Raw genomic sequence first — 26,420 nt, forward strand, 5'->3', positions numbered from 1 at the left:
AACAAAAAATTTATATTTTTCATTTATTTAAAGAAATATCTTTTAAAATAAAAAAATACCACCAATATTTTAACCTTAAAAAAATATATTATATTATGTATTTTCGTATTCCTTGAGTTTTAATTTACGGAAAAACATAGGAGGAAAATTAAAAAAAAAAAAAAACATGTTCCCCAAATGGTTACATTTTATATGCTTTGGTTTAAAGATTTGAATATTTTTTAATTCGTGCTTACATATGAAAAGTGTAATATACTTTTTCATTATTCATGTTTATATTAATTACAAATAAAATATGTAAAAAATACAATAAATAAAATAAATATGGTTAACTGCATAAAATAAAATACAATATAACCACAAAAAAATAAAGGGTAGCACCTAGATGCATGCCGCTATTCCATAAAAAAAATGCAATATGCAGATTTTCAATTAAATTAATCGTCAGCAATATCAAGAATTAAAGCTACCCCCGCAAGAATCCATTTTTCTGGACTATCTTTTGTTTTTAAATTGATATTCGTTACGTAAGTGTTATCTCTTGATAAAGTTTTATATACTGGACACTCATATACGTCTTTATCAATTTTACCCATACTAACAACTGGTTTGCAATGTATAACTGGCATTAAAAAATATTTATGCTTTGATGAGGCATCACATAAAGTATTTTTCTCTATGTCATAATTAGCCCCATCTAAATATAATCCATATATATATGCACCTTCTTTTGGATATGAATGGATATCATTTATGGATTTGTTTGTTACTTCAACTTGGATAATAATTTTGTCTAATTCACATTTTTCATTTCGAGATAATATTTGTTTAATTGCACTAAAGAAACTGTTAGGATTAAATAATAAAGAAACATTAAAAACTTTAGGTGTTAATAAAGGATCGTTAAACCAATCTGATAAAAATGCTATTCTTTCTTTTAAATTATTTATCCAAGAAGATAAATTTCTGTTACTAGAATAAGAATTATTTTTCCATGATTCTGGTAGTGTGTCTTTGTATAGAAAATTCATTAAGCTTTCTATTTTACTATTCATATTAATTTCTCCTTTAATAGCTAGATTTAATTCTTTTAACGAATTTCTCATATTTTTTGTTAAAGAATTCATTAAAGTGCATTCTTGAAATAAGAAATATTGTAATGGAGTTATTTGATCATCTGGTATTGATTTCATTAATTCATCCACATTAAAAAAAACATTATCTATTTCGCTTATAATATCGGATACAATATTTGAAGTTTTGTTTTCTATAGTTTCACCTATTGTTAATTCTTCTATAAATGTAGATGTTTCTTTATTTTTTAGTTTTAAAATATTTTTTAATAGTTTTGTACTTTCATCTATTCTAAAGTTCATTTCTGCATGTTGATTTAGTCCATATAGTACAGAAGACTCTCCAATAATTTGTGTGTCAATATATTTTAAAATTTTATCATATGAATAATTATTAGGACTAAATAATTGTATATTTTTAGAAAACGGTATTAATTGCATTTTTTCTAATGATTGTTCTTTCATAAAATAATTTAAGTATGTTTTGCATATTAACATGTCTTTATCATTAACTATATGACCACCATACATAATTTCCCCAAAAATATATTTCAAATCATTCCATGGAACTTTAATAGAATTTTGGTTATCTAAATAATTGAATAAAACCTTTGCACTATCTCTCAAATCGCTAAGACTAAATGGGTATTTTATATTAAATCCCTTTGCTCCAAATTTTGCTCTTTCAACTATTATTGAATGAAAATAACATAAAGAAAATAATATATTTTTTGTTCTTAAATCTTTTTCTTCATAATCATCTGGTGAAAAGAAAGTAAAAGCTCTTTTTAAATTTTCTTTAAAACCAGTTGGTGCTTCATTTGTTAGTTTTATTGATCTTTCTAATATACTTATTGGGATATTTGTTGTTACTTCAGATGTTAAGAAGCAACGGAAATTTGGATGTGAGCCTTCTGCTGCATATTTATCAATTACATTTTCTAAAATTAAATTAAATTTTGCCATTAAATGAATATTTTCTAAAACTATCCAATGCCCTTCTTTATGAGATAACTCAAGTTTTGATAATGCAATAGATTCTTGTCCTTGTCCTAATGATACAACATGCAAATTATTATTTAAATAAAATTTATATTTCTTCCCTAATAATTCTACATATTTTATAAAATCAGAACCCGGTGTTAAAATAAATAATATAGGTGTAGAATTAATCATAAAATTGTATGAAGATTCTAATGTATCTCCAAATGAATTTTTTTTTTCCATTATTTCTTCACTTTTTGGTAATACATTTTTAATATATTTTTCTAATGTTACGGTTACTCTATCAGGTCTTAATGATCTAATAATTAATAATTTCTTAAAAGAATAATCATTTAATTTTTTCCACTCTAATGGCAATTTACATAATTCTGGTTGTATTTCAAAACACCATTGTTTAAATTTATGCTGTGCATCTATATGTATATTGTTTGCAATGTTTTCAAATTCTTTAAATTTGGATAAAAATAAAATATTTTCCCAACATTCATCACTTAGCCATTCTTTTAATGGATTTTCAATAGCAACTTTTATATTACTTCGTGGAGGCTTTAAGAAAAAGTTTAGATAATCCATGTTAAAATCTTTGTCATATATTTTCTTTGTTTCCAATAATTTAAATACAAATATACAATTAAATAACAATTTATCTTTTTCTAATAAACCTCGACTAATCCATGAATATATTGTTTTTCTAAATGATACAATTAATTTATTTATATGCTCATCATGTATTACATTTCCTTCTTCATTCATGATATTATTGTCATTTATGTTCTTTTCATTATATTCGCTAAAATTTATATTAGATTCATAATAGTCAGTTTCATCTTTTTCTCCGTTATTAAAACCTTCACTAAACATACTATCATGTTTTGTATTTATTTTTGAATCAATCTGGTTACTTCCGTCTTCCATCTCAGTAGTATTCACAGATTCGATCGATTTAAGTAGTAGATTTATGAAAGAATCAAGAGAATATTGATACATGTAATTAATATTATGCATAAGAATCAGAATGAAATAAACAATAGATGCTTCATTTGCCAATGTTCTATATAGTTCTCTTGTTTTATTTATTTTTGTTTCAGTAATAATTGAATCTGCAACTTGTTTTTGTATATTATTAGATGTGTCTTTTGTTGTTCTCAAACTATTAATTAGAGAAATGTTATCTATAATAGTTGATGAATCAGCTGTAGATAATTGATATAAAATTTCATCTTCTAAATTGTTTAAAATTATTTTATATTCATTTCGATTTTTTACTAATAATTGTTTTTGTTTTTCCAATTCAGGTTTTTCTATATTCACAATAATAGCTAGTATTTGCTCTTCTAATCCCTCACATGTGACACTAAAATTTATTAAAGTGCATTGGCTATTCATTTCTGGTTTGAAGTGAGGGTTACTTAATTTTGTTTGTAATATTAAATTAAAGAAATTTGTTTTTAAAAAACCTCCATTAGACATAGACTTGTTCACATTATGGCTGTAGTGTTTATCATTGTTATCCATTTGGATGCTTAAATTATCTGCACTGTCTTCATTATTTTCAGCATTTTCAGAAGTTCCCATATTTTCACTCTTACTACTATTAAGAGTATTGTTAGAAATGGTATTCGAATCTAATGTGTTTTCGAAAAAACTTTTAATCTTAGAAATTCTGCTAGTTGCATTAGGATAATTAAATTGTATTTCTTCGTTATCAATTTTGATAAAGGTGTCATTTCCTTTTTTGATAAATTCTCTGTTCAATAAACTATCAATAACATTATCAATTTCTTCATTTATATTTTCAATGATTAAATATCCCCCTTTTAAAATAACATTTTTTACCTTTTGAATAAAATTTTTGCAGTTAAATTGTAGACAAGTAATATTATTACCCCCTTTTACCTTTAACCATTTTAATCCTTGTAATTGTGGGTCGATTAATAAAGGCCATCTATAGCATGTGCTAACTATTAATGCATTTTCTATACTTATAATATCTTCTGGCAATTTCTCATTTTTCCAAGTAGCTATTTGTATATCTTGAACCATAATATCAATAGGAGAAGAAATATTACTAATTAAAATATTACTTGCTTTAATATGCTCTAACCATAAATTCTTCCATAATTTAATTCGAAAAGAACTCGAAAAGACACCGAGGTAAGTAATAAAAGATGATAATAATAAACAGTCACCATATATATATTTTTTATTCGAAATAATAATAGCAATTTCATCTGACCATCTAGAATATTCATCAGATAACATGTTTACTAAATTTTCAGCTCTATTTAATTTGTCTTTTGATTCATTATATATTCTTATAATATTATTTTTTTCTTCATTAACTTCATTCATTTTTCTTCTTAAATTTTCAACACTTTGTGTTAGTTCTTTTACTTTATTTTCAAGTTGATCTAATTTTTCTTGTGCATTATTTTTATTGTTTGTTGCTTCTTGAAGTTTGTCCATAAGTGGTTTTACTTTTTTATATACTTCATTATATTTTACTATATTAATTAACCATAAAGCTAAATAAGCACATGCAGATGATTTTGTTTTCATCATTTCATAATTAAAAAATTTCTTTTGTATAAATGGTGCTAATAAATTTACAGTTTCGTCTTCCATATTTTCTGCATCAAAATTTTGTAATTTACTTAAAAATTGTGTTGGATTATTCATAATCTTTTGAGCAAATTTCCATGAATAATTTTTTATTTCTTTTAATGCAATAAGAACAGCATGTGTAACATCTAGACATTCCTTTGGTGGATTTTGCAACGACTTCAATTCTTGTATAGCCGATTTTGTTATACAGTTTACTGCCTCTTTAGCTTTATTCATTATAGGTAATGCTTCACTCAATTCTTTATCGGCTCTTATTTGTATTTCTATGGCTTCTTTTGTAAATATCTCATTTCTTTTTTTCTCTTCATTAACAACTTCTTGTTCTTTATTTGTTACTTCAGTTGCCTCTTTTACTTTATTTAATATTTCATTTACTTCTATTTTTTTCTCTTCTATATTTTTTATTTTTATTTCGATCTCTTTTTTTAAGACTTGCACATTTTCTTTAGTACTTGTTAATGCCAACAAACCTTTATTCAATCTTTCTACCGATTTTTCAATTTCAAAAGTTTTAACACTTAATAAATTTTTATAAAAATATATATACTCTAAAAAGGTTTTAGGAATAACATAGTTATATCTATTTTTTTGTTCAAAATATGTTTTGTTCATATCATTTGTACTAGTGTGGACATAAGCCATATGCTCGCAAATATTTTTTTTTAATTCTTCATTTATTTCAACATCATCTAAAAATTTATTAGATACATTTATTAAAGCCTCATATGGCCATGGTAAAAAATATATAAATGAAAAATTAGAAAGTAATGATGGAAATTTGATTAATCTGTTTCTGTATAAATTACTAATAGGTGAATGTGTAATAGCTATTTTAAAATTTTTTCGAATTTTACTAATATAATAATTAAACACATCTTCATTACTTTCACCAATATTTAAATATTTTATTTGATTACGAATTGATGAGAAAATTCCTAAATATTCATCTTTTGTAAATAAATCATTGCATAAACCAGTGGAAGTAAGATCATTTATGTAAGGCAAGAACGAATCTAATATTTCCTTTTCCTTTAATAGTAAAACATGAACAGTACCTGGTTTTATTGCACATTTTAGATGAAATTCTTGTAAATCTGATTTAAAACAATTCACATCATATTTATTATTTGTAGATATATTTAATAAATTTAAAGAATTAATAAAAATACTTAATTTTATTAATGATTGTTTTCCTGAGCCACCAAAACCAACTAACATCAAATGAGAAATGTTGAAATCTAAAACTCGACACATTTTACAAATCTGAATTATAGCATAATCAAATAATACTAATGGAAGTTCTACATGGTTGCTATTATATTCGTTCAATTTTTCTGTCAACACTTCTTTTAATATATAGAATCGTTTCACATTTAAATACATCTTGTCCATTCCATTTCGTACAGATATAAAAGAAGTAAATATATTTTTACTGAAATCATATATTGTGTTTTTAGATAAATTCAAATCAGCATTATTAATATCAATATTATTAGCATTGCCATTTGGTAATCGTCCCCACTCATTATTACATGGTTCATGTTCACCTGAAGAATTTCTTTTAACTTCATCATTATTTTCATAATCAGAAACAGTTGTATTTTTTTGAGACAATTTATTGGCATCCTTCATTTCTGCATTTACAGTGTCAAATACTTTCTTATGCTTTTCAAAATCATCACTAAAAAATGGGAAATATTGTTGAATTAATTTATTAAATATTTGTGTAAATATATTAATATGATCATAAGAAATTAATTTATTTATATATCCATATTGTATTTCATGGAAAAATATCATCAAAAATTTAAATCTATTATTATATATATCTGGATTTGTATATTTAATTATGTTATAAAATACTGTGTGTATATCATTTAGATTGAATAAATAATGAGGCGCAAAATTAGACAAATTAAATGCAACATTTCCATTGATACTACTATATAAATCATAAGAAAATAAAATTATATTATTTAATAGTCCTTTTATTGAATCATCAAATTTAAGTAGATGCTGTTTTAATATTATTTTATATATATTTTCAAATGTTTTTATACTTATGTCCTCTATATTTAATATATTAAACTTATTTTGAATTCTTTTATCAATAAATTTATTAGTGTTATTATTAATTGTACCAATAAAAGATATATCATGAACATATTTTTTCTCATCTAAATTTTCTCGATCATATATTAGTTTATATGTTAATAACTGTCTTAAAAATTCTAGCATTTGTTGGGTATCACAATCATCTTTAGCTGTTATATTTAAATCTTCTAAAAGAAAAATATGTTTTTTTTGATTTGGTGGACCATATGTTCTTGTATTCCTCTTTTCGACATTATTTTCAATTATTTTTTGTAAAACAAATGAGTTTGTATAATAATTTATACTTATTATTGTATGTGTAAATTTTTCGATATTCATATTTATATTATTTTTTATACATTTTGTTTTCCCTGTACCATTATTTCCATATACTAAAATTGGTTTATTTCTTTCTAATGAATATTTTATCATCTTTTCTATTCTTATTAGTTCAATTGTATTTATGTATATCTCGTCATAATTATGTGGAAGCATGCTTTCAATATAGTTACTTGCAACTTTTTTTTTTCTATTTTCTTTTTTCCCAACTATTTTTTCTCTTTGCATACTTGATGAATTATTCTCTATTTGCTCATATTCTTCATGATCTATCTCTTCGTCCAAATCTTCAGCTTCTTCCTCTTCATCTAGCTCGCCCATTTCTTCCATTTCATCCATATCATCAAATTCCCCTTGGACATTATTTCCATATTCTCCTTCCTTATTTTCTGGATCATCAAAATTCCATTTGATTCGTTGCAAAATCAAAATATCCTCGTCCAAATATGTAGACAAATGTTTCCAACTATTTTCATAAATATTGTAAATGTAGTTACAACAATAATCATTTCCCATTTTTACTTTCAAATTACCTTTTATACTATTATTAAAAAGATTTCGAGAATTCATTATTTTATCATCAACTATTAAATTGTTCAAAACCCACATATAGGAGTTCATAAAAAAGCTATTATAATAATCTTTCAATATATCATAGTTGTAATTCATTTTGTTCACAGTATTTTTTTCGTCATCAGCTAATTTCCCTTCTTTCCTATTCTGTTCACAATTTTCTATTTTGTAATTGCTATTGTTACTTTGGTTGATAATACCACCATTAAACCCTTTTTCTTCCAAATTTTTTTCACTCTTTCTTATTCCTTGAATATTCTCATTCTGAACTTGTTTATTTTGGCTCACTGTTGTTCTTTGGCTTTCATCCCCTGTATGAGGAGAGACAGAATTTTCACCAACTTTCTGATCTTCGTTTTGATTATTTAAAAATATATTTTCTTCATTTTGTTTATTTTCAATTTTTTTAATTACATCATTAATATATTTTTCATATTTTGCTAAAAAATAATCTATATAACTACAAATCGATTTTGCAATATCTAAATTGGATAAATTGTACATAAATTTACATTGTTTTCTTAACATTTCAATATTTTGTGCATAAAATATATTAAAAAGGTAATAAAATTCGGTTTTGGCAATATTATTATTTAACAAATTAATCCATGAACTTATAAACAATTTATAGCTTATGTCACCTTTATTAATATAAAGAACACCACCTCTACTAACAGTTGCTGGAGATGCATATTTCATATTTGTAATTTCAAAAAATAAATGCATTTCTTTAGTAAAAGGAATTCTTTCATTACTTACTAGTGTTAATACTTTATTATCGTCCATAACAGTGTTCATACTTTCTATCCACTCTGCATCTATATTTCCATCTAATAAAATTATTTTATGTTTTGTATATTCATTGTAAGGTGATATATTTCTAGACATTTTTCTCATAATTGAAGATAATGCACCATCTACCCATTCATTATTTTTTGTTAAATATCCATAAAGTTCATACGATTCAATAGATTTTGGATTTATAATTTCGTGTAAACAATTTTCTTTTATTTTATTTAGACTTTTTATTAAAATCTCTATCACACTTGATTTACCACATCCATCTTCTCCTAATATAAAAACACAATGTCTTACATCCATTAAATCTTTTAATTGCTTAACTTTAAGTATAAAATTATCATCTATTTGAAGGTTCGATTCTTTTAAGCATATTTTTATCGCATCTTCAAAACTGCATATTTTATTTGGACAATTATTTTCTTCCCCTTTTGTATTTTTTTCTGAAACATTTTTTTTGCTTTTTCCATCTGAATCATCTACAAAATATTCATTATTGTCTATTCCAGATTGGTCATCACTATTTTCTTTTGTATTAAATATATTGCAATTTACATTTGGAAACAAATCATTGATTAGTCCTAAAAATATCGGTATATCTTCATGGGTAATTTTGGGAATATTAAAATCTTTTAATGCTTTCATTAAAATTACTTCTTCGTCAAAATTGCTATATTTCCTTTTTAAATCTCCAGCTTGAATTAGAACCACTTTAACTGCTCTTAATCCCCAATCATAATGGATATTTTTTTGTAGCAACTCTTTACATAATTGATAAAGCTCAACAAATTTATACGACAATTTATTTGCTTTTATAAAACCAAAGGACATTAACATATTCTCACAAATAAATTTTATGTCTGGAACGATCATAGAACAAGATCGAAATAAGTTTTTTAAATTTTCTGGTAACTCTGTTCTTCCAGCATATCCTGGGTTCATGGTTATAAAAAATCCACATGTTTTTTTTAATACTATTTCATCATCAATAAAATGAAACATGACTTTTTTTTCTTTAATAGCATCAAATATACATTTAATTTGGGTACTAACAACAGATAACACTTCTACACTTATTCTATTAAATTCATCAAAACATCCCCATGCTCCAGTTTGAGATAATCCTATACATATTTGTGACATATTAAAATAGTTCATTTGGTTGCTACAATTAAATATAAATATAGCAATACCAATAGCCTTTGATAAGTCTTTTGTTGTCTCTGTTTTACCAGTTCCAGCTGGACCTGCTGGTGCACCCCCTAAAATTAAATTTAAAGCTTGTGTTAGTGTTATATAACATTTATCAGTTAATGGGGTTATAACTAATTTTCCTGAATTTCCAATATATTCATATAAATATTTTGTTTTAAAGTCACATATCTTTATTTCACATGTATAATTGTCTATTTTTTTATCATAAACCCAATAATATTTTAATTGAGCTTGCCAATCGAATGATGTATTATCTGATATTTTTTTTTGGATAAAAGATACTATTACATCTCTTGTATGCACATCTAATATTATTAAAGACAACAATTTAGTCCTAATATTATAATCATCTGTTTTTTCAACCAATTTTATTAATTTATTTATTCTTTCAATTAGCATCTTTTTATAATCTATAAATGCTGATTCATTACCATTTTCTAATTCATCAAAGCATTTACTTATTTCTTCTGTTACACTTATTTGGTTACATGTACAAACTATTTGACTTACATAATTTGATATCATTGTTTCATCTCTTGTATTTTCATCTAAATTTTCATAACTTATTTTTGCGTTTTCTAAAATACTTCTCAGAGTAGTTTTTAAATGATTTTCTAAATCTTTTAAATAATTTTCTACATTTCCTTTTAATGTTAATTCTTCAATAAAATTTAGATACTCGTTTTCAATACTATACACTCCCTTTGCTGTATATTCTTTTACTTCATATTGACTATTTCCCTTTTCATCTGTTTTAATTACACTGTTATATCCTTTTGATGCTTTATTCATTTTGTAACTGCTTCCATTTATGTCTATTTGTCCTTCCATTTCATTATCTGTTCCAGCATCTGTTGAGGAACCAGAAGATGATTTATTTTTATCCCCATCATCATTTGAATCGCTATTTTCACCATCTGTATGAATATTTTTATTTTTGATGTTGTTCTTGGGTTCTACATCCTTTTCATCACAATTATCTGAAAAATCTTCTCCACATTGGTTCTCAAATTTTATAGTTTTTATTGCATTGAATACATCATTTATGTAAGGTAAAATTTTTAGTGGGTTCTTTCCATTACTTAAAATGTCTAATAGAGCTATATTTGAAAGAAAATAAAATCGAGGGAAAGCTTTTTTTTTTTGATCTAAATAATCATTCAATGCCTTTTCACACAGTTCAATGTTTTTAAAAAATTTACTCAAAAAATAAAACAACTCTTCATTTAAACAAACTTGTAAAACATTTTTTTGTTCAAAAGCACTTTGTATTATTTCTTTATAATCACTTTCGATATTAAAAAACATTTTACTTTCTTGAGGTAATTGGGAATGGATATCTTCAGAGTTTAAATAAATTGGTTGCAATCTTTCAAATTTATTTAAAAATTTTCTCCATATATTAATTAATTCATCAATTTTTTTAAGGTTTTCTTGAGTATTTAATATTGTATCTTGTATAAATAATATATATTTTTTTTGGTTAATGAAAAATAATATCTCAGATGTATGCATATCAACCATTTCTAATATTGCGTCCATATTTATTATCTGTATATATGTATTTTTCTTAACAAATTCAAAAGTCATATTTTTCCATATTAAATTAATTTCTTTTATTTTATTTTCAATCTTCTTTTCTTTCTTTGCTTGTTCTATTACATCATGAACTGCATCTACGTGTTTATATAATTTCAAATCAAAAAACTCTTGCAACGTCAATTCTTTGTATTTTATTTTCAGATTTTTGCTTAGAGCCGAATCTTTGTTTTTTTCTACTCCCCAGTTAAATTTACCACTATTACTCATCATACCACTCAAGTTATTATTACTCCTATTAATAGTACTCAAGGCTTTGGGCGTATTCATATAATTTTCATCTTCTTTATTTGGAATTGTTTGCATATTTTCACTATTCCTCACTTCTTCATATACCTTCGCACTGCTTGCCTTAGTTCGAAATTCAGAATTTAAATTCACATCTTCAAAGTTGTTGCTATTATGTGTCATTCCCCTTTTGTTTGAATGCAAATTACTTATTTTTCCTGATATGTTAATAATAATATTCCAATGTCTATCAAATATACAATCGTTATTCAAGTCGACTAAAAGAGGCAAAACATGTAACAACTTTTTTAATTCTTTAGTTATATACTCATAAATTGGTAATTCCTTTAAATCAACAAATTTTTTTCTAATATATAGTAATATAAAATCAATTATGTATGTATTATTATTTACATCTATATCTCTCCACATTTTCTTTTTTTCTTCTTCTATAAAAAATAGAATGTTATTTACTATATCCCATAAATGCTTTAAGGATTTTAATTTTACATCTATTTCATCCAATTCATCAAATACTGTTATATCTATTTCAAATAAGGTTTCTAATTCATTATGATATTTTTGTTTATCTTTATATATTTGAAATTTGTTTCTAAAATCATTAATTTTTTCATAAGGTGAATTATATATATCTTTTGGATGACTTGGGATATTTTTAAATATTTCATTTTTTAAATTTATTAATTCTTCCTTAAAATTTTTAATTTCTATCTTTATGTTTTTAATTTCTTTATTTTTATATTTTAATATCTTTTCTTTAATTTCATTATATTGAATTTCTACCTTCTCCTTGTTTTTTTCAACATTTTCTAACACATCATTATATTTTATAATGATGTCTATCTCTTTTAATTTGTCAATTATTTCTTTTATTTTTTGGAAAATTAATGGTATTATTTTCTTACTTAATTTTACACTTCTAATACTTCTCATTAGGTTATAAAATGCGTCTTTTTTATTCATCTCATCATTATTAGCAGTATCATCACCGTTGTCATTTTTATTTTGTATTGCATCTTCCATTTTTGGTGAATCGGTTGATATTACTTGTTCATATTCATTGTAAATAATTTCATTCATTTTATTTTCATCATTATTATTACAATTTATAGAAGTTTTTTTTTTACCCTTAGGCATAAGCATATTATCCTTATCCATATCTTCATCATTCTCATTTTTACAAAAAAAATCGATAATATTATCCTCATTTAAATGTTTAATATTGTTTTCGTAAAAAGTGTTAATAGCATATATAACATCTTTTACAAAATTTTGTAAAAATTCTGTATATAAAGAAATATTTTTTTTTGTAAACTTAATTAAGCATTGAATAATTTCTTCAGAATAAAAAGATATAAAATTAATAGACTCATGTGTTTTCAAATTGTAGTAGCCATTTAACTCATCTTTTAGTAGTAAAATAAATTTTTTATAAGACGATATATTTGGAAATCTATGTGGTATATTTATTTTAATAATTTTTAATGAATCTTTAAAATTGTAATTATATTCAAAATAATTTGGATATAAAGCAATTTCATTTTTTTCCTTAAAAGCTATAAACTCTTTTTTTATATCTCTTTTCCATATATTCTCATATTTTTTAAAAGATTGTAAATATTTATATGCCTTTTCAATTGTATTTTCAAAATAATTTTCAATTCTATTCTTATTATAATTTACACTTAAGCTTAAAACTATTTCGTTTATATAATCTCCATTTCTAATATCTATTCTTTTAATGTCTGATGAAATATTTATAAAGTCATGAACCCATTTATAAAATATGCTAGTAATAGAAAACGATTTTTTACTTCTTAATTTTAAATCTAAATTTAATTTGCCATCAACAAAACGTATTTTAATCAAAAATAATTGTTCATCTTTTTTTCCATTTTCCATAACTTCATATAAGTTATTAAATAACAAATTAGTAAGTTCAATCAATTTACCCATAACAATGTTATTTAAAAATTTTAAATAATTTTTCCACATTATATTATTCTTTTTTATTTTTAATGCATCATAAGATTGTTTTATTTTTATATTAATATTTTTTAAATCTTCATTTAGTCGATTTTTTAATATAGACATATTATTCTTATACGTATTTAAATAGTTATATACGTCTTCTGTTTTTTTACGCTTTTCTATTATTGGTTTTTTCATCCAACCTTTTGTTAAATTCAAAATAAATGAAATATTGCTATGTAGAGAATATATACTACTATACACATCTGACATATCTTTATCAACACTCTCAATATATTTGTGTATTTCACTATCTGTCCATTTTAATTCCTCTACCCCTTTTAATAATATTCCCTTTACTGATACTAATTTGTCTTCAAATAAATCTCTTTCTACAGTTAACATTCTTGTCATTACACGATTATATTTTTTTGTTATATTATTTAATATATTAATAAAATTTTTAAATGAACTAGCTCTATTATATATTTGTAAACATTCCTCATTAATAGTTAAGTTATTTAAAAAAAAATTCTTTACATTATTTATAAACATAAATATATATGGATGAAAATTTACATAAAATGTTCCAGATTTTATTTTAAAGATATTTTCATTTAAAAAGTTGTTTACAACATTTATTGTATCTTTAAACCATACTTTGCTAATCTCACATATATATTTACTTATTTTTTCACTTATATTCTTATATAGCATATTTATCTCTTCAGTTTTATCATTTTTTAAGTTTAAAATATCTATTATTTTTTTCAACGGAAAATATTGTTGTTCTATCCTTTTTAAAAGAGCCATAAATAAATTTATCACTTCGCAAAATACTGCAGAGTTATTGTTGATATTTAGCTTCTTTAGACAGTTACCCAAATCTTCATTCCCTTGTACAATTTCAACACTTGTAATTTCTTCACCTTCCTTCCAATCTAAAAGTTCATTACTTTTCTTAGATACCTGAAATGAATTTTCCATGAAGATATTCTTGTTATTCTCTATAATAGTAGTATTTTTTATAAATAAATTATCGACCAATATAAATTCATTTTTAAGATTCTGACAAAGCATAGAAGTGTGTCTAATTAATTCCAATTCTATAGAATGAATATCTCTTAATATTAGAAACGAATTCAATAACTTTATATTTTTATTTAAATCATTATCAAATGAGTGTACAAAAATAGAAATTAATCTTTTGTTTAATTCTTTTATTTTATTATCAAATGTGTTATATTTATTTATAAAAATATTTTCTTGATTATTTAATATTTCATGGTTTATATCTAAAAATGTAGTATTAATATTATTAAAGCTTTTTAAAACATTATGTATTTCTTCTGTTAATCTTTTTCCCTTTTCACCTGGTATTTCAATCTTTTCAAGTTTCATATATGTTTGATAGGTCTTAACATATTCAACTAGCAATTTTAATTTATATATATATAAACTAATAAGTGGGAAATATTTACACTCTTCTTCTACTTTTGAATCATTAAGTATATTCATTTTATCTTCATTTTTGTCATTATCATTTTCAGTTGTCTTCAGTGTTACTACCAAATCATGTACTCGCTTTCCACTCAATTCATTTAGAGATCGAAGTTTTACATTTGTTTCCTTCTCTTTATACATTTTAAATAAGTATAAAAAGGTAAGTAAAAAATTCAAGGTATTATATAATTTACTTTTTAATACATCTATACAATTATATATAGAATTTATTATATCTGGAGTGTTCATATTCTGATTACAGATATTTATTAATACTCTCGATAAAAAATTGAAAATAAATTTACAATTCTTAATTAAATAATCCGATTTTTCAATTGATAAAGATAAAGAATGTACAATTGGCATTAAATATACATTTTTTTCTTCGATATTTTCTTCCTTTGAACTTTCTAATTTTTGTAAAAAATGAACTACTGGTTTTAAATGGGTATATAAATCAAAAACTTCAGACTTATGACCTACTATCTCAGTTTTTATATTCTCAATTATATTTTTATAACTAGAATTTTTCTTTTTTTCTAATATTATATTAATTATTTCTGTAAACCCTTCTTTATTTATTTCATCGTGTAAAAAATTTATATCCTCATTTTTATTCTTTAGACATTTTAAAAATTCATTACAATTTTCATAATTATTTTTTTTATATGCCATAAAACTTCTTAATATTATATGATAGCATTTAATAAAATGTGTTAAATATTCTTCTAAATTACTTATGTTTCCTTCCTTTACTTCTGAAGGTAAATTTGGCAATATCAATTTCTCTTCCATCTCACCATATACTATTTTTAAATTTAATAAAAAATTATTAAATTTTTTTTTCATTTCCATAAGAAGAGAAGAATTATTGATGTCTTCGTTCTTGTTCATAAAATTAGAAAAAAATATTTCTAAAAATCGTCTAATAATATTTTCAGCATCATTGTTCATTTCTAAATATAATACTTTATTTTCAGGGGTTTTATAAATTATTATAAATTTTTCTTTCTTCCGTCTTTTATATAAATCTATTATAGAATCATATATTTTTATACAATCTTTATCATTAAATATAAATAAGCATCCATCTGTACTTTCATAAAACAATTGTATCATTTTAATTATATCTTCATCACCCTTTACACTATTTATAGACTCCTCTCTAAGACACCCTTGTATGTTAAAGTAATCCAACCCAATATTCATAATCTCTTCAACCCTTTCATCATACCCACAATTATCATTATCTACACCATCTTCCCCATTCATTATATATATTGTTCGTAAGACCAAAGGGGGTCCCTTAATTTTATATGTTTGTATACAAGTATATTATATGGCCTTAAGCCAAGGCTTAGAAGCAGCTAGCCAATATTAAAATGCTCAACTGAGTATACCACGTTTAGGTATATTTTTTAGACACATTTGGAATATATAAATATATATATACATCTATATACGTATATGCTCTTTCGTATATTGAAACATTCGTACGTGCATAACTATATACTGATATTTTATGTACGTTTACATATTTACTTGGAAAAAAATTAATATTCCACAAATATAGAGATACAAATTAAAAAAATTCGAACCTTTTCATATATAGGTAACTTTAATGTGTACCCATAAGCATATACTACATATATCATATATATATAATAATATATTTCTCCTTTTTTCTCCAATCCTTAAAATTATTCCTATAAATTATTTAAAAAAATAATGTGTCTATTTTTTCATTATAAATATTCCATAAAATATATTCGCCATTCATATTTATATGTGCACATCTAAAACATACGTTTATATATAATACTATAGAGAGTATCTCCTTTTGCGCAAATTTGTGTGTGCATTTTATTAATAATAGTAATATTATTATATTTTTTATTACGAATATATGCAGAAATCATATATACCCAATCTGATTCCTATGATTCCAATTCATATGAGCATTTATTTTTTACAAGTACAGTACTTTGCGCGTGTACATTTATACACACAAAAATATGAATAAATAAATTTCCCCATATTTGTTAAATTAATAGTCTTAAAATAAAATAATGTACACGCTATTACAATGTTTCTCCTAATTAAACCGAAAAATTAAAAGTAAATAAAAATAAAGCAATAATAACTATGTTTTGCACCCATATTTATATCAGCATTTAATCAGTCTATAATTATATTTATTTAACTCCATTAATATATACAAAATGAATGAATAATAAATACATTTTTTAAAAGTAATTTATTTGTCAAAATATCAGATCTATGAATAAATTTGGAAAATTCAATTTTTTATGATCTCTCATACATGCGTTTAAATTACGCGACATTATAAAAATACGATTACTATATTATGATGGATATATATAGATCAATTTTTTTAATCATGAATGAGCATATTTAATTATTTTCCATTTCTATATACACATAACTATATGTATGGAGAAAAAAATAAATGTACTATAAGAGGCGATGTCTATATACGGTGTTTAGTTCCAAAGTTTTCAATCCCAATACAAAGTATGAATTTAAAATGAGAAATAATCATATTAAAGAATTATTATTGTCATTATTTTTATTAAAAGAATTACGTTCCTTATCCCCCAAATGCTATAAAATAAACACATGTTCATATATAACTCTTTTATATTTTTAGAATATTTTTTCAAAATAAATTTCATTATATTCATCAATACTTATAATTGTATAAGTTTCCCTTGTAATATATATCTACATACATTCATATATTTGTCTAGGAATGTATTTTCGTAAAGCTCAGAATAGTTACATTTTTCTCATTTTGATGAAATACATTTTTTTTGGCATTCACCAGCTAGCTAATAAAGCTTAAGATACTTTCACCGCTTTTTTTTCTTATAAATATTCTACTATATTGGGCTACTAAATTTTTAAGTGTCCGTTCTTTTTGACCTTCTATATAATGCCACACTAATTAATATGTGGAATTTTATATCGTGTATAATGTATAAAATCGAATTTGTAGAAATGCATAATAAAAAATAAATAAAATCATAAAAAAAAACTTTAAAATAATTTCATATATTTAAATTTACATTTTGAATGTATAGATCAATATATTTCGGTGTTCCATTTTGGAAAATATTTTAACATTGGTGCCAATACATAATTCTACAATTTTGCAAGAAGAAAAAAAAAAAAAGTAAAAAAAATAAAAAAGGTATCACCTAAAAATCATAGATAGCTATTTTTTTTAACAATAAAAAAAATAATAAAAAATAAAAGCGTGAAAACCAAAACAACTTTCATAAAGGTATACATATTTATACATATAAATCTAATAAAAATGCATTTTAAAACTAAATTAAAAAATCGAAGAAGTGAAGTAAATACCTGCTTGTGTGTTGGGTTGGATCCTGATGAAGATGATATAAGAAACTTTATGACTAATGAAGAAAAAAATGGATATAAAAATGTCAAAAACAACATGAACAGTAATAATAATGGAATAGAAAATATCATCAAAATAGGAAAGGAAATACTACTAACAGATGGAGAAAATATACAGAAATTAAGTGAGGAAGATAAGTTTTTTTATTTCTTTAACCATTTTTGTTTTTATATAATTAATAACACAAAAGAATATGCTTTGATATATAAAATGAATTTTGCATTTTACATTCCATATGGCTCAGTTGGAATAAATGTTTTAAAAAATGTCTTTGATTATTTAAATAGTATGAATATGCCAACTATGCTAGATATAAAAATAAATGATATCGGAAGTACAGTTAAAAATTATAAAAAATTTATATTTGAATACTTAAAAACCGATTCATGTACTATGAATATATATATGGGAACAAATATGTTAAAAGATGTTTGCTGTGATTATGAAAAAAATAAGTATTATAGTGCTTATGTACTTATTAAAACGTCAAATAATGATTCATTTACTTTCCAAAATAAACTTTTAATGAATGATAAACAAGCATATATAGTTATGGCAGAAGAAACACAAAAAATGGCAGCAGATTTAAAAATAGATCAAAATGATGAATGCTTTGGTTTTGTTATTGGTGCGAATGCTTTCGAAGAAATGAAAATAATCCGAAATCAATTCCCAGATGCTTATATTTTATCACCAGGAGTAGGAGCACAAAATGGAGATTTATATAAAACCCTTAAAAATGGTTATAGCAAAGATTATGAAAAATTACTAATAAATGTTGGAAGAGGTATAACAAAAACTCCAGACCCAAAAAAATCAGCAGAATCCTACTATAATCAAATTATTCAAATTTTTAAAGACATAGAAAATGGTGGGTAATATTAAACAAGTGTAGTTATAAATATGAGTGTATTAACGAAATTCAATTAAGTATCCAAAGAAATGTCAGGAAATGTGTGTGATATTATATTTTCCATATTTTCATTTATCACTATTTTTTGGATCCTTAAACATTACTCATATTGATTAATTTAAAAAATTCATTAATTCGAATTCTCAATTTGACAGTTGTGAGATCATAGGTTAACTTTTTTTGTCAAAAATTGAGATCCGAAATACTAAATTAAAACCTATCATCATTTTGTGTTATAAATAATTATCCTGTGCTACTACTATTAATTCACATATTTTTTTTATAAATGTTTATATAAACATGTACATTTGATCTGTTTTGTTTATGGCTAAAAAATATATTATCTTGCTAATAGCAAAATTGTCCATGATACAAAATAATGTAAACATCAAAAAATATTTGAAAAATGGAAAACTATCTGTGCACAAAAATATTGTTTTAAATATGTAGATATATATAACAATACAACACAATTAACTTCTTCATTTTGTAAATAAATTTTAGTATACCTACACTGTCTAGAAAGTGCAAGTAAAATACTTCACAAGGGAATATATCCTAACTTAAACATTTATAATATGAGATCATATTCGGGGATATAGTATATACTCCTATACGTGGGCAAAGACTTATGGTAATTCAATTCCATATGTAAAAAAATTAATCATAAACACATGTGAAAACTCACACGCGCAAACAATATACACACATTGATTTGTTCATTTATCTTTTATAATAATAATAAAAAATTTGATTAATTATTTAAAGACTATAATATACCAGTTTAAGAAAAATGCTATATTATATTTTTTCCAAAATAAGCACTTTGCCCATATTTATAGGCTAAATAATTACTTAACGAAAAATATGCTACCCTATAAAAACAATAGCAACAAGAAATACTGCACCAAAAAATTGTGTACAATAAGCCACCTAAGCAATAACATATAGGATTTATCATATTTAAAAAAAATATATATTATAACAAACTAAAATAAAATTTGGATATAAAATAATAACATACTAAAATATTAATTCGTTGTCAATATTACATGCTTAATTTATTTTTCTGATATTTGTGTAGTTTCTACAAAATAGTAAACGAAAAAAAAAGTTAAAAAATAAAATATATTAATTTATATATATGAAATAAATTTATTACACTCATGTACATGCTTTTATTTTAAATATTAAGAATGAAATACAGAAAATTATTTTACATAATTACACTATTGTAAATCCAAAAAATAAATACTTTTCACATATATAAAAACACACTGTACATATATTGATATGTAAAATTGTGCAAGAATATTGTTTTTTTTACTTTCTTTAATTTTCTGTCTAAGTTGATATCTTTTCATAAGCTCACTTATGTCCTCATCCGATTTTTTTTCACTTTCACCTTTGGGATAAAAATAGAATAAAAAAAAAAGTTACAAAAAAGTTGTGTGTAAATTGACAACAATAGATATATGAAAAAAAATTAAAAAAATTAAATAATTAATAAATATATAAAAAGAAGCAGGTCTAATATACATGGAAATTATAAAATTTCATTGTATACTCAAACTGAAACAACATGCAATGTATGCAAAAAAAAATAATAATAAAATAAATTATAATAATAAAAAATGTTTTTCGTTGCACTATATGAAGTATATATATGCAATATGTAATAAATTCATAAAAATAAAAAATAAACTAAACTACATTATTATTATTCATACCTATGTTATAAATTTGATAAAAATTGGTGGAGCAAAAAACCACTTCAAGCAAACCTCCAATGAAAAACATCCCAATGTATAAATATGGGAGACGCTTATAAACATTTACTTTTTTCAAACTTCGTTGACCCTAAAAAGTTAATTTAAATATATATTTTTTTTCATATATTTATGGGTTAAACAAATCAAAGCTTAAAAATATCGACAGATGGATAACATACATATACAAACTACAATTATATACTCAAAAGTATATAATATTGGAAGATAAGTATAAAAATGTATATAATCACACACATATATATATGACTGTACTTTCACAATTATCAGAATTTATATTGACATTTTCTATTTCTATATTTATTTATCATACCTCCATGTTTCCAAAAAATTATCCAAAGAAAAAATGGAAACTTATTTATATGAGTTTATTGAAGCTTTCACTCATTTAATGCTTTATATAATGAGCATATATTCTTCTGGTTTGCGAGAAAAAAAAATATATAATAAAAATAAAATGGAAAATTATATAAATATTAAAACAAGCCCATATTGATATATATATGTATAAATATTTTTTTTGTTCTTATTTTTCAGAATATTTTGAAAAAAAGAGAAAGTTCAATACTTTAGTTTGGTAATAATTAAGAAAAAAAAACGGAAAATAAAAAAATATATACATATAAGTGCATGTATAATGTTAAAAATATTTTAAGGGCATACCAGTTTAAAGCATATACATTGAAAGTGTATATGGTTTTAACTACCCTTAGAAACATATAATATGTAGAATTATAGTATAAATGAAAATAACTAAAATCATTCCCTTTATACACAAAAAAATAAAATAATAAAACAATAACGATATGCAGAAAGTAGCATAATCCTAATTCTATAGCGGAAAAATAAACACACTTATATATATTACATTTTTCTATTCTTATTATTAACATGCTTGTTAATAAATATGTTTCCATCTAAATCACACATCACAATATAAAAATGTGATCATTTTTTTTTTTTATTTATAACGACAGGCATTGTGTAAATAATCAGATCGAGGTATATATACAACAGGTTAGACGACAATATCAATAGAAACACAATTTACACCTATACATGTATATATTTTTTATGCCCATATATATGATGATCAAATCTGATAAATATAATTTCATTCTTTGTTTTTAATTACAAGGCACTAAACCCTATAAAAAAATTTATTTTAGATAAAAGTTTATACAAATATAGACTAATTTTTAAAAATTTAAAAGATCAAGTATTAAAAATATATACCATCGAATTTGAACAATTTTATAAAACTCATAGTACAGAAATTAGTTATTCTTCCATCGAAAATTTTGTTTGGGATTTCTTTACATATGCTGAAATGTGCCTAGCCGAGCAAAATAATATAGGTAATGAAAAAATAACATGTCTCACTTTTTCTACCCATGCATTTGTTGAAGTAGCACTTATTTTTCTTCAAGTAAAATACATTTTAAGATATCATTTTTGACGTTTTTTAAATTATAGAGAAGACATTTGAAATTGCCTTCGATTTAATGAAAGACTATGAAGACAATCCCAAAATAAAAGAGAGCTTAAAGGATGAATGGGAATTAATAACTCACCAAAGTACTAATAACACACACATAATCGATATATATATAATAAAATTACGCAATAAAAATATGCAATAAATCCTGATATTTATATTATTCAATTTTCAGGTCAAAATATATACAAAAAACAAATTTTAAAAAGTATGTACGCTTCTGATAATAATGATCCTAGAGTTGTATGCCAAGTAAGAAAATAAAAATAGTTTTCGATCAAATAATATGCTTTATGCTTATATATCTTTTTATATATACATGATTGTACCATTTTGTATGTATAACGAATTTGTTAATTGTCAATTTTTTGATGCGCCATTTTATGCTATATATAGCAATAATTATTTATCCACCATTATTATAGATATACGTGGAAAGTTGTCTAGAGTAATTTTAACAGATGAAAAAAATTCAAGGTGTACACACATATATATATAATGATTTCTCAAGAATATTTAAAAAGTTGTAAAAATATCCACATGAAGTATTTATATAAAATATACATCGGAATTAAACCAACAGTCACATTATAATAATATAAAGCATATGGATGCATATTAAAAAAAAAAAACACTGAGGAAAATATAACTGTTATTATTGATAAAATTATTAAACATATTCCATAAAATATATTTATTGATCTATCTTTATATTTTTCGTCTTCATTAGATAAATTAATTTTTCTTTCAAATATGTTTTTAAATTCTTCTTTGTAACTATTTTTTATTGCCATTATTGGATTCCTATCTATAGATTTGCTATTACTATTGTTTTTTTTTTTAAACACTTTTTTTCAAAATTTTTTGATTATTTTAACAGCCATACATAATCCCTAGTTACTTAAATATGTCTTTTTCAAATAATGTATAAATATTTTCACGTTTTTCTTTTTTCTACTCGTAAAAATAAATAAAAAATTATATTATGAAATAATTCAAAATGGAAAAAATATATAACTGCATAAGCATGTAACTTTAAGTTTTTTTGGGAACTAACATCTTTAAGGTTTCCGTTGGCATTTTTATTAGTTGATTTTTTATTATTTTGATTTTGCTTATCTCTTTTTCTATCCAAATTAATTTCAAATCGCATTTGTTTTCTTCGCTCTTTTTCCCTTTCCCTTTGATACTCATATATAAGATGCTTGTTTTCCTCTTCACAAAAAATAAAAATAACAAATAAATAAAAGCCGAATACCAAAAAAGAAAAAAAAATAAATTTTCACAATGTTACATCCCACTTTTATTAAAGCCCATAAAAAAAAATACACACACACATATATAATATATTTTTTTGAGGGAGTCTCCTTACCGGTATATTTATTAAGAGTAGTAATATATGAATAAATTTTATTTTCCAATATTTGAAACTTTTTCATAATTTCATTAGTGTTAACATCGTAAGAAAGCTGAGTACAAATATAATCAATTTTATTATTTATATTTGTAAATGTTATATTATATTTTGAATTTTTTGTAACATGATCATAATATGATATTTTATCAATATACTCTTTAATATAATTATTAATTTCTGTAATTTTATTATCCATTTCTTTATTCTTAATTTCATATTTATTTTTTTTATCTTGTAATTTTTTTTCATATTCTTCTAAAATATATTCTGCATTTTGTGTATCATCAATTAGTTGTAAATGCTCTTCTTCCAATAAATTAAAATGGTCAATTAATAGTTGTGAATTCTTAATATATTTTTCCATATTTTTAGAAAAGTTTTTTTCCTTTTCGTCTGTTTTTATTATTATTTCATCAGTTGATGGATTATCATCATTCTTATTACTACTAGCTAATTTGTTAAGAAATTCTTTATATTTATCTAGCTCTTTTATTTTGTCTTCTTTTTTTTCTAATTCTACGTTTAATTTGCTCATTTCAATGTTAAGCAATTGAACCATTTCTTTTTTTTTCTTTTTCCTTGTGTTTATTTCTTCGAATTTCTGTGTAATTATATATATTCCAAAAGAAATAATATGAAAAAAAACAATCAGATTATGTCTCTATTTTAAAAATTATATTTCTCTCACTAATTAGATAACTACTAATAATTATTTCTACTTAAAAATGAGATTGTTTAATTGGATCTATGCATAAGTTCATACTTTATTACCAACTATCATTTATATAAACAAATGAAATACACACACACACATTTATCCAAACACTAATTTTATAACTTAAAAGTTACATTTTTATCTATCTTTATATGCATATTTTATTAATTTGAAATTTCATATCGTCATCATAAGGCTTATCTAAAAATTGCATACCTGTATTAGGTTCTCTGTCTTTTTAAAATTTTCTACTAATAGTTCTTGGTATTTTTCAGATTCTTTAATCATATTTTTGCTAAGGTTCTTTATTATTTTTTCTTTTTTATTTATGTATTTGTAAATATTATCAATAGTTTCCTTCTTTTTACGCATTAATGTTTTTGTAATTATTATTTCTTTTTCTAAATTAATGAAATTTTTTATATCTTCTTTATTTTTTTTAGATGTCTTTTTATTTTGTACAATATTATTTTTATTTCTCATTCTATTTGTACAAGGTCCTTTTTTGGCAATATTGGCTTCTTCATCTTTTTTTCTGTTCTTTATTCCTTTTTGTATTTCTAAAACTTTTCGAATTTTTTCCATTTCTTTATCATCATCTATGCTAACTATTTCTTTTATGTTCTTACTATAAATTTTAGTTTTATTTTGTATAAAATGGGGATATAATTTATTTGGGGATTCTTAAGAATGTGGATGACCATACCACTATATGTTGGTACATGCAAAACATGAATAAAATTATTTATTTGTGCATTATATCATTTTTAACGTACCAATTTTCATATTCATTTTCTGAATCATTGTCCGTTAAAATCACTAAACCTTTATAATCGTAGAAATCGGAATTTGTTTTTTTTTTATCAAATGTTTGTATTTCTTCATCTGTATTTATAAAATATGAACAAATTATAAATTATTGATTGCTAGCCAAAATTAATTTCAAAATGGCATATGTCTTATTTTTTATTTGTTACCATTTTCAGATATTATCAATCTTTCTTTATCTACAATCTTGCGAAAAAAAATGTATGTTAAAGAAAACAATATAGTATCAAATAAAATTTATTTAATCATTACTTTGTATTTTTAAAACTATTATTGTGTTGTACTCTCTTTTTCGATTCCTCAATGTACTGTTCTAAATTCTGAACAAGAAATAAAAATAAGTAAATAAAATGTATGCGCAAATTTTTGATTAATATTATAAATTCTAAGTATTCATAGGAAAAAAAAAATATATATATATATGTAGACAGCATGTTTGATCTCTCGATTTTTTAACATATTATTTGTATCTAACAAGATAAAATTCGTCTTCATCCATTTTGTTTATTAAATTTATAGATTTTTCAGACACAAATTAAAATAAAAACATATAAACAAAATTCGGTAATTATCAAAAGCACAACCATAGAATGTACACATATAGATATGTTTGTAATTGTAAAATAATTTTATTATTATTCTCCTTTATGCTTCCATCATTTTACTTATTTTAAAACATGCAAAATTGCATTTCTTAATATTCACACTTTTCTACACACGAAAAGTTTCAACACAATATACAATATATAAATTTAAAAAAAAAAAAAAAC

At 22.9% G+C, this 26,420-nt stretch overlaps 6 protein-coding genes across 6 annotated transcripts; 2 read left to right on the forward strand and 4 right to left on the reverse strand.

The window, feature by feature from the left end:
- Nucleotides 1-437: 437 nt before the first annotated feature.
- PVVCY_0500780 (dynein heavy chain, putative) lies at nucleotides 438-16,316 on the reverse strand (the record flags this gene model as incomplete). The annotated part of the gene is made up of 1 exon (XM_037635013.1): nucleotides 438-16,316. One exon carries the CDS (start codon nucleotides 16,314-16,316, stop codon nucleotides 438-440), a length of 15,879 nt encoding a protein of 5,292 aa, XP_037490201.1.
- Nucleotides 16,317-18,384: 2,068 nt separating this feature from the next.
- Nucleotides 18,385-19,368, forward strand: PVVCY_0500790 (orotidine 5'-phosphate decarboxylase, putative; the record flags this gene model as incomplete). Its single annotated transcript, XM_008627451.1, has 1 exon — nucleotides 18,385-19,368. The coding sequence occupies one exon, from the start codon at nucleotides 18,385-18,387 to the stop codon at nucleotides 19,366-19,368; it is 984 nt and encodes a 327-aa protein (XP_008625673.1).
- A 1,095-nt stretch (nucleotides 19,369-20,463) lies between these two features.
- Nucleotides 20,464-21,511, reverse strand: PVVCY_0500800 (conserved Plasmodium protein, unknown function; the record flags this gene model as incomplete). The annotated part of the gene is made up of 4 exons (XM_008627452.1): nucleotides 20,464-20,489; nucleotides 20,730-20,807; nucleotides 21,133-21,262; nucleotides 21,506-21,511. 4 exons carry the CDS (start codon nucleotides 21,509-21,511, stop codon nucleotides 20,464-20,466), a joined length of 240 nt encoding a protein of 79 aa, XP_008625674.1.
- Nucleotides 21,512-21,538: 27 nt separating this feature from the next.
- Nucleotides 21,539-23,142, forward strand: PVVCY_0500810 (HORMA domain protein, putative; the record flags this gene model as incomplete). The annotated part of the gene is made up of 7 exons (XM_008627453.2): nucleotides 21,539-21,614; nucleotides 21,730-21,769; nucleotides 22,170-22,209; nucleotides 22,331-22,550; nucleotides 22,669-22,770; nucleotides 22,866-22,942; nucleotides 23,116-23,142. The coding sequence occupies 7 exons, from the start codon at nucleotides 21,539-21,541 to the stop codon at nucleotides 23,140-23,142; spliced, it is 582 nt and encodes a 193-aa protein (XP_008625675.2).
- Nucleotides 23,143-23,196: 54 nt separating this feature from the next.
- PVVCY_0500820 (conserved Plasmodium protein, unknown function) lies at nucleotides 23,197-23,484 on the reverse strand (the record flags this gene model as incomplete). The annotated part of the gene is made up of 1 exon (XM_008627454.1): nucleotides 23,197-23,484. The coding sequence occupies one exon, from the start codon at nucleotides 23,482-23,484 to the stop codon at nucleotides 23,197-23,199; it is 288 nt and encodes a 95-aa protein (XP_008625676.1).
- Nucleotides 23,485-23,587: 103 nt separating this feature from the next.
- On the reverse strand, nucleotides 23,588-26,149 carry PVVCY_0500830 (conserved Plasmodium protein, unknown function; the record flags this gene model as incomplete). The annotated part of the gene is made up of 8 exons (XM_008627455.1): nucleotides 23,588-23,644; nucleotides 23,748-23,905; nucleotides 24,063-24,708; nucleotides 25,039-25,450; nucleotides 25,599-25,707; nucleotides 25,800-25,836; nucleotides 25,935-25,970; nucleotides 26,126-26,149. The coding sequence occupies 8 exons, from the start codon at nucleotides 26,147-26,149 to the stop codon at nucleotides 23,588-23,590; spliced, it is 1,479 nt and encodes a 492-aa protein (XP_008625677.1).
- Between the last annotated feature and the right edge of the window lie 271 nt (nucleotides 26,150-26,420).

This window comes from Plasmodium vinckei (genome assembly GCF_900681995.1).
Source record: "Plasmodium vinckei vinckei genome assembly, chromosome: PVVCY_05".
NCBI classification, from domain to species: Eukaryota; Apicomplexa; class Aconoidasida; order Haemosporida; family Plasmodiidae; genus Plasmodium; species Plasmodium vinckei.